The sequence below is a fragment of the Pinus tabuliformis genome, chromosome 6 (assembly GCF_031772625.1).
Source record: "Pinus tabuliformis cultivar Carrire ecotype Pingquan chromosome 6, CPIR1, whole genome shotgun sequence".
Lineage (NCBI taxonomy): Eukaryota > Viridiplantae > Streptophyta > Pinopsida > Pinales > Pinaceae > Pinus > Pinus tabuliformis.
This window is the reverse complement of record NC_142292.1, coordinates 855431076-855450455: the sequence shown is the minus strand read 5'-3', so window position 1 is coordinate 855450455 and position 19380 is coordinate 855431076. Positions and strand designations below refer to the sequence as shown.

The following is a 19380-nucleotide window of genomic DNA, read 5'->3' as shown; positions in this document are numbered from 1 at the left end:
GATTATCAATCTTTGAATAAAATTACCATAAAGAATCCATACCCACTGCCCAGAATATATGATTTGTTAAATCAGTTGAAGAACGCAAAATATTTCACTAAATTAGACTTGAGAAGTGGATATCATCAAGTTAGAATAGCTGAGGAGGATATTTGGAAGACTGCTTTTAAAACCAAACAAGGATTGTTTGAGTGGTTGGTTATGCCTTTCGGTCTTTGTAACGCTCTAACTACATTCATGAGAATTATGAATGATGTTTTAAGATCCTTTCTTGATGAGTTTGTAATTGTCTATTTAGATGATATTTTGATATTCAGAAAATCACGAGAAGAGCATGTCAAGCATGTGAGGAAAGTGTTGGATGTCTTGAAAAAAGAACAATTATTTCTGAAGATGTCTAAATGTGAATTCGGGAAAACTTCCTTAGTGTATTTGGGCCACATAGTTGGAGGAGGTGAGCTGAAGATTAATCCCTCTAAAGTTTCGGTCATTGTGAATTGGCCAATACCCAAATCAGTCACAAAAGTAAAGAGTTTTTTGGGAACAACGTAGTATCGGAGGAAGTTCGTTTCCAATTTCTCTTCCATATCAGCTCCAGTACATGCTTTGACTAGTGTGAAGGTTGTCTTCCAGTGGGGAGGAAAACAACAAAAAACATTTGATGCTTCAAAACAAAAGATCAGTCCATCCCCAGTTTTAGCATTATCGGATTTGAAACTACCATTTGAAATACAAACAGATGCAAGTGACTACGCCATGGGTGCAGTTTTTTTACAGCATGGTAAACCCATTTCAATTCATTTTGAGATTTTTAATCATGTTCTTATTAACTATCCTACACATGATAAAGATATTTACGCATTGGTGCAAAGTGTGAAGAAATGGAAGCATTACTTAATGGGAAAAGAAACCATTATTCACATCGATCATCAACCTTTGCAATATCTTCAATCTCAAACAAAATTGTAACAATCAAGGCACTTTCGTTGGATGGGATTCTTACAACAATTCCACTTGGTAATCAGGTACAAGAAAGGTATTTATGACAAAGTTGTTGATATGCTTTTTAGACCGTTGTTAATGTAGCAATTTTACTCAAGAATCATTATGTTTTTCCTGAGAGTTATGTTGAACAATACACACATGATGTTGACTTTCAAGAGGTATATTCAAACTTGAGTCAAGGCCACCAAGCTGAGGAATTAGACTACCATGTACATGATAATTTGTTGGATCATTTGGGAAAAATTTGTGTTCCGCAGGGAGCGAGAGTAAATTTCACAAGGGAAGGGCACAATTCTCTTATTGCTAGACATTTTGGTGTAAGTAAAACAATGGAAAATCCTCAGAGGTATTTTTACTGGTCTCATATGCTTGAAAGTGTGTCATGTTTTATCAGAGGTTGTTCATTGTGTGCAGTCATTAAGCCTAGTAATAGGAAACTAGGATTGTACACACCACTTTGAGTTCCTTCACATCCATGGGAGAGTGTTTCTATGGATTTTGTAGGAGGTCTTCCTTTATCAAGAAAATGCCATGATTATTTGTACGTAGTTGTGGATAGGTTTAGAAAGATGTGCATATTAATGCCTTGTAAAAAACAAATTACATCTGAACAAACAGCTGAACTTTTCTTTCAAAATGTATGGGTTCATTTTGGATTACCTACTTCTATCGTAAGTGATCTTGATTCCCGATTTGTTGGGAATTTTTGGTCAAATTTATGGAACTTGATGGACACCAAGTTGAAGAAAAGTACAGTCTTCCATCCACAAACAGGTGGTCAAACTGAAGTGGTTAACAGGACAATTATTCATTTTCTAAGAGGATACTCCAGCAAACATCCTAAGTTGTGGGATGAGCAATTGCATTATATTCAGCATGCTTACAACCGAGCAAAACACTCTTCTACTCTAACTTCACCTTTTGAGGCAAGTCTTGGTTATTTTCCTAAATCACCTTTGGATTTCATCTTTGAGAAAGATGTAGTTGTAGACAGATATAGCGACATAGACAGAGCAAAGAATTTCATTGATCAAATTCAGTTGATTCACCAAATAGTTCAAGAACAACTAGAAAAGGGTCAAGGCAAGTACAAAACAAGGCATGATAAGCATCATCAAGATCACAAATTCCAAGTTGGTGATGAATTTTGGCTTCACATTAACAAAGAGAGGCTCTAAGGGGAAGGTAAAAATATAAAACCAATTAAATATGGTCCATTTAAAATTTTGGAAAAGATTGGTAACAATGCCTTCAGGTTGGATTTTCCTTCATTTATGAAAATTTATGTTGTTGTTAATGTTGAGAATTTAAGGTTGTATGAGCCTCCTTTTATTGAAGATCAATTAGAGAATATGAAGATTCCCTCTATTGAAGATTTTTCTCCAGAATTCCTTGATGAGCTTCAGCAAGACACTATACTTGACAGAAGAACAAGGAGAACAAAAAGGGGAAGTATTGATTATCTTCAAGTGGGGCTCAACGGTACAAATCCTTCAAAAGCCAAATGCATGGAGGTTGGAAAGGTGAGGGAACTATACTCTCACCTGTTGGTCAATTAAAAGTGATCTTTTGGGGTCCAAAAGACTTCCAGTGGGGAGGAGTGATCGGGTGCTCAAAATTATGATTAAAAATCAAAGTGTCAATTTTTTTTTAAACATGGCTTCAGATTGAAGAGCTCATTATTCTGAATCCAGCGGTGTGAATGGAACTCAAATCCGAGTTCGTATGTAGAAGTTAGAGAAAATCAAAGTTCAAGTTTGATTTGTTCACATGGCAGGATTGGATGATTTGGCAAGGTCTTCAACAAATGAGGAGGCGCCAAGTGGCAGGCCATCATTGGCCCCTGCATATCGAAAATCGTAATCGTAGGCGGATCGTGTTAAAAATCGATCCTGAGTAGGGAAGGGTTGCAATGCAATAAGGAAATTGAAAATCGCAATCGCAATCAGGTGAATGGAAGGCATTTCAGAAATCACCCCTAGCGTACCCGGGTTGCGATGCGATAATCGCAATCGCAATCCACAGAAGGTAGAGCTCGCATTATGTTACCTGTCGATTCACTGTCAATTGCGATGTGTGATAAGTTCGCAGATGCGATAAGTTATGTATTCTGGTTAACGGTTCTGTCAGGTTCGCCACATCGCAATCACACAATTTCTCGCTTTGCTCCCAAGACCATAAGACCGTCGGGTTTTTATGCCGATTGCGATTTGCGATTTGGCTGACAGAATATGGCCCACCACTCGAGGAAATTTTCACCCGGTTAGCAGATTTTAGGGCTAATTTGTAAGATCATGTCGGAAATGGGGCAATTTGTGGAGCGAATAGGGGAAAACTAGGAGAAGTCATAACTTCTTCAGTTTTTCAATAATTTGGATGCAAAAATAGGCTAGATAGCCATTTTTGAGTATTCTGGATTGATTGGAGCAATTTTCAGAAGCATTTGAGCATTGTAAGCACATATTTTTACACTTTTGAGCATAATAGGGAGGTCTAAGCCATTGGAAGCTGGACCAAGGAGACCTAGCCCAGGAGGGCTGAACTCCTTTATCATGTGCTTATTGTAATGTGTTTTTGATGATGTTCTGTACATGTTTATGTTGTTGTTCAGATTATGGTTTATGTTAAATTGCTCATAAAATTAACATAAAAACTCTTGATTTCACTTGCAAAAAAATTTGATGAACCCTTAAGCACAATAAAATAATTTTGTTTATATTCTGAGGAAGATCTTAGCACTGCAAAATAATATTCTAAATTAGATCATTGGATGAAGAAACAACGTGTGCCATCACGTTCCTTGCAAAAAATCGTGAAATTTGAGTATAAACACGACCTCTTTCTAGGCTCCCTAAGAATCTTTTAGATTCTTCACAAGATTCTCTTCAAGACACGGGCGAAAAATCCACTGCTCAGATGAAGAAAGAGATTGCACCATCAGACTCCTAGTGAAAAACTGGTTCAAATGAGTATAAAATCGATATGTTTTTAACAATGTCAAAATTTAGCCCCCAAGGAATCTCCAAGATTTCTGAAAGATTCTCCATAAAAAAATTCTCTGACAAAATATTCCCTCTAAAATTCTATCAAAATTCATGACCTGCCTAGGCATGGTTCTGCTGTTGATTTTGGAGCTCGGTCCTTCGTTCCGTCAATCATGGTCCCATTGCCCTCAAATGAATGGCACTGGGTTTTAAATATATTATTCCTGGGTGGATTATCCAACATGTATTTTGGTTGGTGTAGAGGTTGTTAAGTCATATATTTGGCTCTCTACTAGGTGTTCAATTTCGGTGGACCGTTGTAACAATTTAATACGTCAACAGTTCTTTTTCTGCACATATGGTAACCATTGCCATTTTTAAAATATATGTTGTTTTAGAGCCAACAAACATGTTTCGTCACAGTTGGAAATATGAATAGACCACCGTTTATTTATGTAACCGTTAACCGTTAACCATTTTTATATAGCGTCGTTGTTTGTTATCTGATTGTCGATTGTGATATAACAGTTAACAATGAACCATATGACAATATCTGACTACCATGGTTAAACTTTGCTTTTTATATCATATTTCCTATGGTAACCATTTTATAACTTTTAATAAGCTATTGTTTTAAAAAATATGTTTTATGTGATTTTTTGGAAATTCGTTGTGTGATCTATATATATAAATGTTTTTATAACCATATTTTGATATAAATTTTGTATGGTTATTTAATAACCATATATATTTATTATATATATATATATATATATATATATAGATATATATGTTTTTTTGGGTGAGGTTTTTGTCTTTTTTATAACCGTGAGAGTTAATGATGAAGTGCTATATGTCGTTGGCTATTTCATGTGGCACACTGTGGGCCCTTTTTTTCTTAGTTGTCTTGTCAACTGCTAATTGCGATAAGTTGCCCATACAAACTTAGATTTGAGTGTTGTTTGCGCCAATGGAATCATAACAACAAACACTGCAACTTATAAATGTTTCCATCAAATTTCGTACACTTTTATTTTTGAGGCTTCTTGAAACTATCTACCTCACTAATTTTACTAAAAAAAAAAAAAACAATATAACCAAAAAAAACCTTCTTTATACATTATAAATATTATTATTAAAAAAAACTTTATTTTGAATAAAAATAAATTATATAATTAATCTATATATATATTATATTAAAATAAAATCAAAATATTAAATTACTTATTTTAATAAATTAATATAACATTTTTTATTAACTTTACATTAATTAATTTCCTATTTTAATTTATGTTTTAATAAAATTATTTCACAATTTATAACAACTCCATAAATATATACCAATTTCTGCGAAGGATCCAATTCCAACTCCCTAAAGATCATTTTTATTTTAATTATTTATTTTATATTTTATTATTGTTATATTAAATAATTATCATTATATATATTTATTTATTATTAATAATTAAAATTAATTTTAAATTTTAAACTATATATTGATTATTTGAGAAAAATAAAATAGCTGTTCTAATTCATAATGAGGAAAATTTTAAAATAGATTTTGATTTATTTAAGTGATAAAATTTATTATAATATAGTTATTAATAAATAATGAGAATATTGTGTTTGAATGTAATTGATTTAAGGAAAATGATTTTTTTATATAATTTTTTTATAATCATAAAATGGTAGATTTGATTATTTTTTTTTTTTTTTTTTTTAAATTAATGGGTATCATTTTTTTAATCAAGATAATAAATTCTAAGCAAATTACACATTATTTTATTAATAAAAAAAGAGTTTGAGAATTATTAATTTTTTAGAATTTTTTTTTTATCTTTTTTAATTTTTTTGTAAAGTTATTTTTAATGAAATAACATTCTACATAATTACACTTCAAAAATTGTTTAGTTTAACTTTTTTATATTTTGGTTCTTTTCAAGTATATTTTTTCAGTTACTCGAAAATTTAATAAAGATTTTTTTAAATCTTAAATTTGTGTTGTCTAATCTACACAATTCCACTCCTTATTACCAAAATTGAAAAAGTTAAACTATATTATTTTGAGAAAATCTAACTATTCAATGTTTTGGTCTTTTTAATCATAAATTAACAATACAATTTTTGAATTTAGGCTTTGTAATCCATATCATGAAAAGAAAAAATCACATCATCAAATTTTGTGGACAAGTTTTGAACCATCAAATATAATTCATCATAAAATATTTTTGATAAAATTATAAAATAAACATTTTCACTGTTGTAATGTAAACATTACAATATTTTGACTCAATCAAATTTAATCAAAATGAAAAAACAAAATTATAATAATTAATTTTATTTCGTCAAATTATACAAAAATAAAAATAAAATGAAATTTAAAAAATAAAATTAATATTTGTATTTATAATTAATAATTAAACTAATAAGTTTATTTTAACTTTATATCTATTAAATATTTAAACGAATCAAATTTCTTCATATCTATTTTTTTTAAATAAAAAAAATACCAATTTAAAATATATTTAATCAAAACTATTATAACCACAAGTATCTATCTAACTAGCGAAATAAATGGAAAGTATTTAATTTTAAAGACAAAATCTAATTATTATTAATGGTTGTAACAATTTCAATAAATTTTATGACGTCGATTTGCAGAGAGTGATGTTTAGGCCAATTGTACAAAGACGACCACCGACCCGTACAGAGGAAGAAAAAAAAAAATCTAAAATTTCAAATTACCACGTGGCACAGACCAATATAAAAAATCAGATTATCGATCAGCTGACATAAGTTGAATGACGTCATCAGGTCCATTGAATATTCAAGAATCACAAATATGAGGGATTATCAACCTTCCAAAATTATAAAAATGAAGGGTAGATGACAGTTGCTATGAATGTAAGTGGAAGCATTGAAATGAGTTTAATGCATATAATTCGAGAACTCCGAACTCAATTGTACCTGGGATGAATGGCATTCATGAGCTTGTTTTTCCTAATGATATAAATAATATAATTATTTTTAAAATAAATTTCAATTTTTCATATATAAAATATTTTATAAATATTAATTATCCATGATTATTATTATAAATATTTTAAAATATTTTATAAAAATTAATTTTTTATTATTTATTTAATAATTTTTCTATAATTAAATGAAAATTTCAAAAATCTTATTAAAAATATACATATTTAAACGATAAGTTTTGTAGTTGTTAATTGATAAATAGAATATTGTTATTTATCATTCAAGGAAAACTATTATGTTTTTACATAATTTTTAGATAGTCATAAAGAAGTAGATTTTGACTCTTATTAAATAAGATCCATCTTAACTACTCATCTAACATGAGCTGAGAAGGATCAAATTTCTTCAAATACAAAATAATTTGAGAATGAAAAAAATATATAATTTTTTATTTCTTTAAATTATATTTTTAAATGTTATAGATATTATATAACATGTACATACATCAATATATTTGAGTATAGCTCAATATTAATTCATATTAAAATATTTTATTCACAATTTATATTTGATATTTTATTCATTGTTTAAAAAAATTTCTAATAAATTTATAATCAACTTGATTTCACCCATATAAACAACTTTCACCTTTATAATTTCATAATTTTAAAATATAAACAACTTTAATATTTATAATTTGATAATAATTTTAGATATTTTAAATTACTTTGTGGTTGGACCTAATGACATGACATTACTCTTTTATATATTAATCACATGACATTACTCATTTGATATTTTATTCATTGTTTAAAAAAATTTCTAATAAATTTCTAATCAACTTGATTTCAACCATATAAACAACTTTCACCTTTATAATTTCATAATTTTAAAATATAAACAACTTTAATATTTATAATTTGATAATAATTTTAGATATTTTAAATTACTTTGTGGTTGGACCTAATGACATGACATTACTCTTTTATATATTAATAACATGACATTACTCTTTTGCCTAATGACATGACATTATTCTTTTACATATTAATGACATGACATTATTCTTTTACATATTAATGACATGACATTACTCTTTTACCTAATGACATGACATTACTCTTTTACATATTACTCTTTTGCCTAATGACATGACATTACTCTTTTACATATTACTCTTTTGCCTAATAACATGACATTACTCTTTTACATATTAATGACATGATATTACTCTTTTGCCTAATAACATGACATTACTCTTTTACTTAAATTATTAAATTTATTATGTGGTGGTGTTGAAGATTGCCGTAGTCTTTAACGCGACTTTTTGAAAGCCTTTCCGGCGATTTTTTCCGGTGAAAATCCGGCAGTAATTTGTTGAAATCGAAGTTTGATAACTAATTTCTGCACAATGAAAGCTTCCCAGGGGTTTTTCAGGGTGCTGAATCCGAATATGCAGTTAAAAAACCATTTTAACTGCAACAAATCATGATTTCATCTCAATTTCTTCCACCGGATTCCGTCACCGGAATCTCAAAAAGTCGCATTATAGATAACTCCTTGAAGATTAAATTAAGACAAAGAACCGTATTTAATTTTCCATAATAACAAAACATTTTTGAAAGCAGAGTCCAATTATTTGTTTTAGTATTTTCTATTTGTTTTCCGTTTGAACTTGGGAATATAATCTGCAAAGAGTGATGTGACCTCATTAGGTCAATAGTACAAAGACAACTACCGACCAATATTAAAAATAATCTAAAATTATCAAATCACCACCTGGCACCGACAAATATAAAAATCAAATCATCAATCTGCTGACATAAGTTGAATGACGTCAACACGGAGAAAGTTATGTGACGTCATCAGGTCAACAGTACATTCAAGAATCACAAATATGAGGTAATTATCAACCTTCCAAAACTATTAAAATATGAGGTGATAATCAACCTTCCAAAACTATGATGACAATGGTGGGAAGCATTGAAGTGAGTTTAGTGCATACAGAGCTCTCGTCGAATTTACTGAGAGCTTCGAACTGTCCAATCAGAGTTAGATGAACGGCATTCGTCGCCCCGTTTTCTCCAATCCAAACAAAAATTCGGTCAGAATTATCAGTTTGTACAACGCAGAGCCTACGTAGGGTCAGAGGAAGTTTTCCGAAATTTATGATATGGCAGTTTATCAGATTTTTACATCTCTAAGCTTGTTTAAGGTCACGAAATTTTCGAGCACGAAATTTGCGTGTGAATGTGATAGAGATTTCATAGCCTGAGAGGTTGTCAGTAAAAGATTACCAGTTCGTTCAGACACACTTAACTCCATTCATATTCGAACGAGAGCTTCTAGAATCAGCCAAGGACGTGAATGACATCAGAATAATAACTCCCCAAGAGATGAAAAGTCGGAAAAATTATTGGTCAAGGATGAGAAACCATAGGTTGGGGGCTTCATTTTATCATATAAATTCTCTATAGATACCCGCATTCCTCAGTCTTCGGAAATCCTACGTGAAGCAACGCAGGTATTGGAGAATTTATCTGGTTTCCCGCTGAGTAGAACAATAGCCATGGATGGGGTGGAGAGAATTTGGGAGGCTGGGAAGAAAACGAGCAGAAATGTGAGTAGGAGTATGAGAATGAGTGGCAGCGGATCGAATTGGGGAGTTGAAGATGTGTTTGCCCGATCACAGAGAGAAAGATTTGAGGATGACGAGGAAGCTCTCAGGTGGGCAGCTCTGGAGAAGTTGCCAACCTATGATAGGTTGAGGACCAGTATCATCATGCAAACACTTGAGGAAAATCGTAATAATGATATGGATATTGAGTATAGACAAGTGGATGTTCGGAAGCTTGGTTTCATGGAAAAGAAGGGCTTCATTGATCGCCTCATTAAAGTAGCAGATGAAGATAACGAGAAGTTCTTGAGGAATCTCAGGAATCGTATTGACAGGTGAGAGTATGAGATCTCAAATAATAAAATGTTCTGAGTTTGAAAGTAGCGGTAGTTCATTTTATTGTTCTGAAAATGAACTACATTTGTTCAAACTTTGTTTATTTGAAAAGTTTGCATAAATAATTATGTTTTGAGTTTCAAGGCAGTGGTAGTTCATTTTATTGTCATGAAAATAAAACATATTTGTTTGTTTGGAACATCTGCATAAATAATTTAATCCTATGGATTTTGAAAAAATAATCAAAATGTGATTTTTTCAATAATAACTCTACCATGTAAATTACATTGAATTTGTTTGAAAAGTTTGTATAAATAATTATGTTCTAAGTTTCAAGGTAGTGGTAGTTAATTCTATTTTCATGAAAATAAACCATATCTATTGATTAGATATCATTTTGGGAAGTCACCCATCCCAGGAGGTCACCCTAATGATATCTATTGATTAGATATCATTTTGGGAAGTCACCCATCCCAGGAAGTGATGATTGATGCTATGTGATTCGTTCTCCACATTTCACTAGTTTCAATCCCACTTCTTCACCCCTGTGAGCATCACCCGATGCAATGAGTGCTAAGTGAACTATTCAAAAATCATGAGAAATTAGTCAGTTACGACTACCTCTCATGGAAATGGTCATACGTTTGAATGACTTACTTAACGCAGTTGAATCCCAAAAATCATATTTATTTGAATGGTTCATGAGGCACAATACTTGTTAAGTTTTTGCAAATGGGGTAGCAAACTAAGTGGGCTTGATTGTGGGGAAAACTCCACAGTTAAGTGCGCTTGAGCCAGAGGCAATCTGGGATGGGTGACCTCCCGGGAAGCCCTGGTTTACCGGGTGCAAGCCTCGGAAGTGATGAAAGCCCCGGAAGACTGAAGGCCTCCCGGGAAGTCCTGGTTACCGGGAGCAAGCCCTGGAAGTGATAAAGGCCCCGGAAGACTAGTTTCAATTCCCACTTCTTCTTGATGCAAGAGTGCTAAGTGGTCATGAGAAATTTCAACTACCTCTCATGGAAATGGTCATAGATAATCCCACCGGAAGTGATGAAGGCCTTGGAAGACTAGTTTCAAGCAATGAGTGCTAAGTGGTCATGAGAAATTACAACTACCTCTCATGGAAATGGTCATAAATAATCCCACCGGAAGTGATGAAGGCCCCGGAAGACTAGTTTCAATCCCACTTCTTCCAGATGCAATGAGTAGTAAGTGGACTATTCAAAATCATGAGAAATTCCGATGCAATGAGTGCTAAGTGGAATATTCAAAATCATGAGAAATTAGTGTGAGTGCTAATGGACTATTCAAAATCATGAGAAATTCCGATGCAATGAGTGTTAAGTGGACTATTCAAAATCATGAGAAATTATGACTACCTCTCATGGAAATGGTCATAGATAAGCCCAAAATTATATCTAATATAATGCATTGCGAAAACCCCCAATATTTAACACATTTATTGATTTGAAAAGTCAGCATAAATAATTTAAACTGATTGATTTTGAAGAAATAGATCAAAATGTGATTTTTTTCAATAACAAATCTACAATGCAAAGCACAAGTTAATGTGATAAACGTTTTAACTTGATAAAGAAAAATATTCTAACCATTAAAAATTATGAAACAATTTAATCATTATATGTTTTTGTTTTTATAAGAATTTAATGATATAAATTTTGAAAAGATTGTTAATTTTGATTATTTAAAATATTTTGTAAATATATAAATAAATTCAATACCATAAAAAAAAATAATGCTTTTGAAATGTAAAACTATAATGATACTTTTTGAAATATAAAACTGAGATAATGCTATTTTGACATTGTTCGCAGAGTGGGTATCCAGCTTCCGACTGTAGAAGTTCGATTCCAAAACTTGACAGTTGATGCGGAGTGTTATGTGGGGAGCAGAGCTCTTCCTACTCTCTGGAATACTGCTAAGAACCTGGTGGAATACTTGTTCGGCATGGTTGGACTGACACTCACAAAGAAAATAAATCTCACAATTCTGAAAGAAGCAAGTGGAGTCCTGAAACCATCTCGGTAAGATGTAAATATTTAAGAGTTTTTATTAAGATAGAGTGAAAAAAAGTGTTGGTTAAATTTTGATTTGTATTGTTTAAATTAAGCCTTTGATTTGTATATATAGATTCAGCACTTTGAAAAATTTATGATATATTTGAATGATAAAAAATTCACAATTTTCATACCCGTGATTCTAATCTGTACTAAATTTTAAGCAAATTAATCACAAAATAAACCCCAAAAAACTTCAAAATACACCATGATTTAATCAAATCTCACCGATATTCAGAATTTATAGTCTCACCAATATTCAGAATTTATAGTACAATTACTGTTTGTCTATATTCCCCGAATGCTGAAAGGTCTCAATTGGCGTAATTAGAAGGGCTGGTCCTGAAAGGTCTTACGGGAAACATTCATAAATGCTTACAACATTTCGTTGCACTGATAATGCAGAATGACCTTGTTATTGGGTCCCCCCGGATCGGGAAAGACGTCGTTGCTCCTAGCTTTGGCTGGGAAATTGGACCCTGGCTTGAAGGTTAAAGCCTTTTTCCTATCCTTACCTAGCATTGTGCAGGTATACTAATGTTTCATCAATAAAACAAGGAATTTACTTTGCTGTTCTTGAATGATCAGGTGAGGGGAGAAATTACTTACAACGGGTATAGGCTGGATGAATTTGTTCCTCAAAAAACATCTGCTTACATAAGCCAGCATGATTTACATGTTGGAGAAATGACAGTTAGAGAAACACTCGATTTTTCTGCTAGATGTCAAGGTGTTGGTGATAGATTCGGTGGGCAATCTAACCAACTATCAATTCATCGGACTTAAATTTCACATATAGTTGATTAGTGGTCGGGATCAGACAATGAAGAGCTGTATTCACTAGTATGCTTGTTGGCATATTCTTGTGCAGAGCTGCTTGCCGAGCTCGCCAGGAGGGAGAAACAAGCTGGAATTTTTCCAGAGGCAGACGTTGATCTATTCATGAAAGTAGGTTCAGATGTTTATGGACCACTTGCTTAGAGAAAATCTTGATAGATTTTAATGTGTTACCCATCCTAGGCACTATGCTTATTGATGTCAATCTGGTTCATTGATTTTATTGTTGCTTGTCTTCTGCAGGCAACAGCAATTGAAGGGCTGAAGAGTGGCCTTCAGACTGACTACATCCTTAAGGTAAATACATGGAGTCCAACCTAGCTATAGCCTGGGCCCTGTAATTCAAAGCTTTAAATATATAGATTTTGGTACAAGAGGAGATGCAGGCATTCATTGCTTTAGAATCCGTGTTTGAACAGATTCTGGGATTAGATGTTTGTGGAGATACAATAGTTGGCGATGACATGCACAGAGGAATCTCTGGTGGGCAAAAGAAGCGTGTCACAACCGGTATGCCTGAAAATTCCTCTGATCAGACTGAAGCTTTATAATTAAGTGCAGCTGTCATAACGATGGCCATATATCAGTAAAGTTTTGTAAGAATTCTTAAAATTCCCGTTTTTCTAGGAGAGATGATTGTTGGACCTACAAAGACTCTCTTCATGGATGAGATATCGACAGGCCTGGACAGCTCTACCACCTATCAGATAGTGAAATGCCTGCAGCACTTCACCAATCTCATGGATGCAACAATAGTCATGTCTCTGTTGCAGCCAGCACCAGAAATATTTGATCTTTTTGATGACATAATACTCTTATCAGAGGGGAAGATTATCTACCATGGACCTAGGGAGAATGTCCTGGAATTTTTCGAAAGCTGTGGATTCAAATGCCCTCAAAGAAAGGGCACTGCAGATTTCTTACAAGAGGTACCCAGATTATAGCGAGTTCAAAATAATCAATCATAACTTGTCTAATTCTAATAGAATATCATACTTGCATTTCCTCACGAATATCCATGGTTGCAGGTTACATCAAAGAAGGATCAAGAACAATACTGGGAACACTCGAAGGGGCCATATCGCTACATACCTGTCCAGGAATTTGTTTTGAGATTCAAACAGTTTCATTCAGGTTTGCATTTGCAAAATGAGCTATCAGTCCCTTATGATAAGAAGAAAAGTCACAGAGCAGCTTTGGTGTTCGATAGAAACCCTGTCCCCAAAATGGAGATCTTCAAGGCCTGTTTCTCAAAAGAATGGCTTCTGGTCAAGCGGAATTCCTTTGTTTACATCTTCAAGACAATACAAGTAAGATGCAGTCTCCAATTTGGTTTGATTTGAGAAAAATCATAGTTTATTTCAAAATGCTAATCTTAGATGAGAATCATTACTACAAGGATAAATTATATCTATCTAGAATTATTTCATTTTGCAGATTATAATTGGAGCCTTTATTACATCAACTGTATTCTTGAAGACTGAAATGCATCATAAGTCCCGAAACGATGCAAATATATACCTTGGAGCACTTATTTTCAGCCTCCTTGCCAACATGTTCAATGGATTTGCAGAATTGGCCATGACAATTGTCAGGCTTCCCGTGTTCTTCAAGCAACGGGATTTACTGTTCTATCCTGCATGGGCCTTCACTATTCCTACCTTTTTACTCAGAATTCCAATGTCAGTGGTGGAGGCTGGAGTTTGGGTGCTGATAACTTACTATACCATTGGGTTTGCCCCTGAAGCTAGCAGGTAGTATCTGCAAATCAATCATTTATCAAAACTGTCTCCTTTAGTTATGGAAGCTTAATATTTTCATTGCATTTTCTCCTTTTAAAAGACATCCATCTTTCTACCCTGGCAGGTTCTTTCGACAATTTCTTGTTATCTTCCTAGTTCATCAGATGGCATCGTCCCTGTTCCGTCTTATGGCAGGAATTTTCAGGACAATGATCTTAGCTAATACTGGAGGCTTTATAGCTCTTCTACTTATATTCATGCTTGGAGGATTTATTCTCCCTAGAGGTTAGCATTTTTATTTATTTCAAATTCACGGGCATTTAATCTCTCCAAGAAATATTTAAGACTGGAATCTAGAAAATCTTGTTAAACAAGACAGGCTTTACTTGTCACTATAACCATATGCTAGGCTTCTAGTTTTAAACAGTGAAGTATAAGTTTACAGTAAGATTGACAATTGATTTCTGTGCCAGAGAACATCCCGAAATGGTGGATATGGGGCTACTGGTGTTCCCCTTTGATGTATGCAGAAAATGCAATTTCAGTGAATGAGATGCTTGCTCCTAGATGGATGATAGTAAGGCTTTAACCTTTTAATGCTTTAAGAATTCCATGAAAGATTGTGGAAAAGATGGAAATAATCTAACTTGAGTTTCCTTGAAGAAGATTTTTAACTATGAAGAGTATTTCAAATCCTTTCATGAAAGTGACTAGTGTCATGGAACCGTGTTGGCCTCTCAGAGTGCAGAGAATACCACAAATTTGGGTGTTTCTGCCCTGAAGAGTCGTAACATCTTTCCACAAGCATATTGGTACTGGATAGGAGTTGCTGCTCTATTGGGATTTTCAGTCCTCTTCAATGTGCTTTTTACTTTGGCTCTTGCATATCTAAAACGTGAGTTGCTTCTCTAGAACAATATATGCTGTTCTCTCTCTGTTCATCCTATCTTAACCAAATTCTTTCATATATGAAATAATGTGGAATTTGTTTGTGCATAGCTCTTGGGAAACCTCAAGCTATCATATCCGAAGAAGAACTTGGAAAAATGCAAGCCCAAGAGAATGGTACCAAGCAAGGACATAATAGAAAGTCATCGAGATCAAGGAGAGGATCTTCTGCAGATGACAATAATGCCTGTAAGACAACTGTTAACCTAGTCTGGTTCAGAGTTTCATGAACAGATTAAGGGGAATAGATGGAGCATGAACTCCATGATTTTGAGTTATATAACAGAGTCTTCATTGCTTGGTTACGCAGATAATATGCCAATCAGAGGAATGAGCACCCAATCAACTAATCTAGAAGGCAATGATCAGTTGGGTTTGGAGGCTGCAACAGGAGTTCTTCCAAAGCGAGGAATGATTCTTCCATTCAAAGCACTAGCCATGTCTTTTGAAGATGTCAATTACTTTGTTGATATGCCCCCTGTATGAATTTGAGCCCTGAGACTGGTCTATTATGTGATTCAGCTACTGCCAATTTTTGTGGCTTCTCTTACCTGAAAAGTTTGGCTGAAAAATTCTGATTTTGTCTGCAGGAAATGAAAGATCAAGGAGTGACTGAGGATAGGCTTCAATTGCTCCGGGATGTTACAGGGGCATTCAGACTTGGTGTTCTTACAGCATTGATGGGTGTTAGTGGTGCTGGGAAGACAACTCTCATGGATGTCTTAGCTGGAAGAAAGACTGGAGGATACATTGAGGGTGATATCCGAATCTCTGGATTTCCCAAAAAGCAAGAAACATTTGCTCGGATTTCTGGTTATTGTCAACAGAATGATATACATTCTCCACAGATTACTGTCAGAGAATCCTTGTTATATTCAGCATTTCTCCGTCTTCCAAAGGATGTTGACAAAGAAACCAGAATTGTAAGTCTACAACTATGATTTTCTCTTGTCTAATAGTGTTTTGTTTTGACATTATGCAAAATTGTCATATTACTGATTTGCAATAAATTCCTATTTGTAGGCCTTTGTTGATGAGGTCATCGAACTTGTGGAATTAGACAATTTAAGGGATGCACTGGTAGGCTTGCCAGGTATATCTGGATTGTCAACTGAACAAAGGAAAAGGTTAACAATAGCTGTGGAGCTTGTTGCAAATCCTTCTATAATTTTCATGGATGAGCCCACCTCTGGTTTAGATGCTAGAGCAGCTGCAATTGTGATGCGAACTGTGCGTAATACAGTGGACACTGGAAGGACTGTTGTGTGTACAATTCATCAGCCTAGCATTGACATCTTTGAAGCTTTTGATGAGGTAAACCAAGGTTCATGTGCTTAAATAACTTATAACCTTTGTTTAAAAGTTCAGCATTGATTTCTGACTTACAATGATGGGTTCAGCTGTTGTTGATGAAAAGAGGAGGGAAAGTCATTTTCTTTGGGCCACTAGGCCGGAATTCTCACAAGGTTGTTGAATACTTTGAGGTAACAACTTGGGAGATTGTTGTAGTCCTTAGTAAAGGAATACTTTTGAATAGAGCACTACTTATATACAGCTCAAATGTGAGTTGATATTCTTATTTTCATCACGAAAAACTGCAGGCTATTCCAGGGGTACCAAAGATAAAAGATAAATACAACCCAGCCACATGGATGTTGGAAGTTAGCTCTATTGCTACCGAACATGGTTTGGGGATAGACTTTGCAGAGCATTACAAGAAATCTTCCCTCTATAAGTAAGCATTATAGTTATTAATATACCCCCCAGATTCTCTATGCATATGATACCTAGCATTACAAGAAGTCTGCAAGACACAAGGTTATCAGCTTCTTACTCACTTTCTAACATTTTCTCCTCTTTTTGGCAATAAAGGCGGAACAAAGCATTGGTAACAGAGCTGAAGTCTCCGTCTCCAGAAGCAACGGATCTTTACTTTGCAACCCAGTATTCACAAGCATTCTTTGGACAGTTCAATTGCTGTTTGTGGAAGCAATGGTGGACTTACTGGCGAAGCCCCGACTATAATGCTGTTAGATACTCCTTTACACTTGTCTGTGCTCTGCTCCTTGGAACAATCTTCTGGAAGGTCGGCACAAAACAGTATGTACCTGAGATTTAACTCCGCAAGACAGATTACTGGCCAAAGTATCAAGTTGTTTGGATTGAAAAAGCACAAAAATGTTTACTGCTCTTATTTTGTATGTTATACTCTTGCTCTTCTCCGAAACTAATAAATAGCTTTGACTGCATATCAGGGACAACAACAATGATCTTTTTATCGTGGCGGGGACCTTGTATGGAGCAGTTTTATTCTTGGGAGTTAACAACTGTTCAACTGTGCAGCCTGTCGTTGCAGTAGAGAGAACTGTGTTCTACAGAGAAAAGGCTGCAGGAATGTACTCTGCATTGCCTTATGCTTTGGCTCAGGTTAGTCATATTTCATTGTTTCATTTTATTCTCTATCATACTGTCCACATTCAAACTCTCTATGTTCTGAAGATTGCCCATAAAGCACAATATGGGCCTCTGGCATTTCCAATTCAAGAGCAAGCTTTGGGATCAATGTGCCAGCATCTTTCCACTAGCTCGTATTAGGATGGCATGGTGCTTCTACATTCTTATGGTACCTTTTGGATTTGGGTATGAGCCAATTCCAGGTTTGGAGTTGTCCAGTGTGTTAACACCGTCAAGCTGCATTCTGGCAACTATTCAATTCTCCTATTCCTATGAATTTGTCACATTTTTGCATTCACATAGTCACACAGTCAGATCGGATTCCTATTTACATATGTACTCTTTGATTAAAAAAAACTTTAACAGGTGGTGATCGAGCTTCCATACATACTTGGCCAGACAGTTATGTACACTCTTATTGTCTACAGTATGGTCCATTTCGACTGGACAGCTAAGAAGTTTGCGTGGTTCTTCTTCCTGAACTACTTCACATTTCTCTATTTCACCTATTATGGGATGATGACAGTCTCCATAACTCCAAACCAACAAGTGGCTTCAATAGTAGCTGCAGCTTTCTACTCTGTTTTCAATCTGTTTTCAGGATTCTTCATTCCTAAACCGGTATGCAACCTGTTTCTTTCAACTAAACCTTATTATCCCATATAACTAGGCAAGAACATCACATATATCTATTTTCATTTTGAGCAAGTGAAGCTAATAGAACAACTTACTATCACTGGTTCATCTTAGTAATCATCTTGTCATGATGGGTTTCTGGATGTATGCAGAGAATCCCAAAATGGTGGATCTGGTACTACTGGATATGCCCGTTTGCCTGGAGCATCTATGGTCTCATTGTATCGCAGTATGGAGACGTTACAGACCCTCTGGAAGTATTGGGTGAGGGAACGAAACCACTGAATAAGTTCGTGGAGGATTACTTTGGATACAGGCATGATTTCTTGGGTGCAGTAGCTGGAGCCCTGGTCGGATTCTCAGTTTTCTTTGCATTTATATTTGTGTTGGGCATCAAGGTATTAAACTTCCAACGAAGGTGAAAGGCAAGGCAGAGGCATTACAAAATCCAGAACCCTGGGATTGGGCCATTTGAGTTTTGAGTTGTTTGCCTCTCATTGGATTCATGAGAAACCTGACTATCTTGAGGGCAAGCTCCCTATGGTATATCCTGTTAACATTGTGAAGCAGTAGTGGATTGGCTGTGGAAAGTTGAAGCGTCTTCATTAACTGCGTGCCTTTTATGATATCATACAATTGTGTGATAACCCCTTTCGTTATGGTACCGAGTGTAGAATCATCAATTGTGGCCTGTATTATGTTTTGAAGGATTGGGGTTGAAGGGAACAGAAATAGTTATGGTCAGGGGGTAATTAATACATATTATT

At 34.3% G+C, this 19380-nt stretch overlaps 1 protein-coding gene across 1 annotated transcript; it reads left to right on the top strand.

Moving 5' to 3' along the window:
- The first annotated feature begins 9009 nt into the window (after positions 1 to 9009).
- On the top strand, positions 9010 to 19380 carry LOC149261577 (ABC transporter G family member 35-like). The gene is made up of 23 exons (XM_089422382.1): positions 9010 to 9917; positions 11754 to 11963; positions 12402 to 12486; positions 12585 to 12744; positions 12868 to 12944; positions 13077 to 13130; positions 13253 to 13343; positions 13461 to 13762; positions 13862 to 14143; positions 14271 to 14587; positions 14700 to 14860; positions 15049 to 15152; positions 15317 to 15470; positions 15575 to 15712; positions 15834 to 16003; positions 16114 to 16446; positions 16547 to 16837; positions 16924 to 17007; positions 17125 to 17258; positions 17396 to 17623; positions 17779 to 17950; positions 18344 to 18598; positions 18766 to 19380. Exons 1-23 carry the CDS (start codon positions 9535 to 9537, stop codon positions 19033 to 19035), a joined length of 4455 nt encoding a protein of 1484 aa, XP_089278508.1. The 5' UTR covers positions 9010 to 9534; the 3' UTR covers positions 19036 to 19380.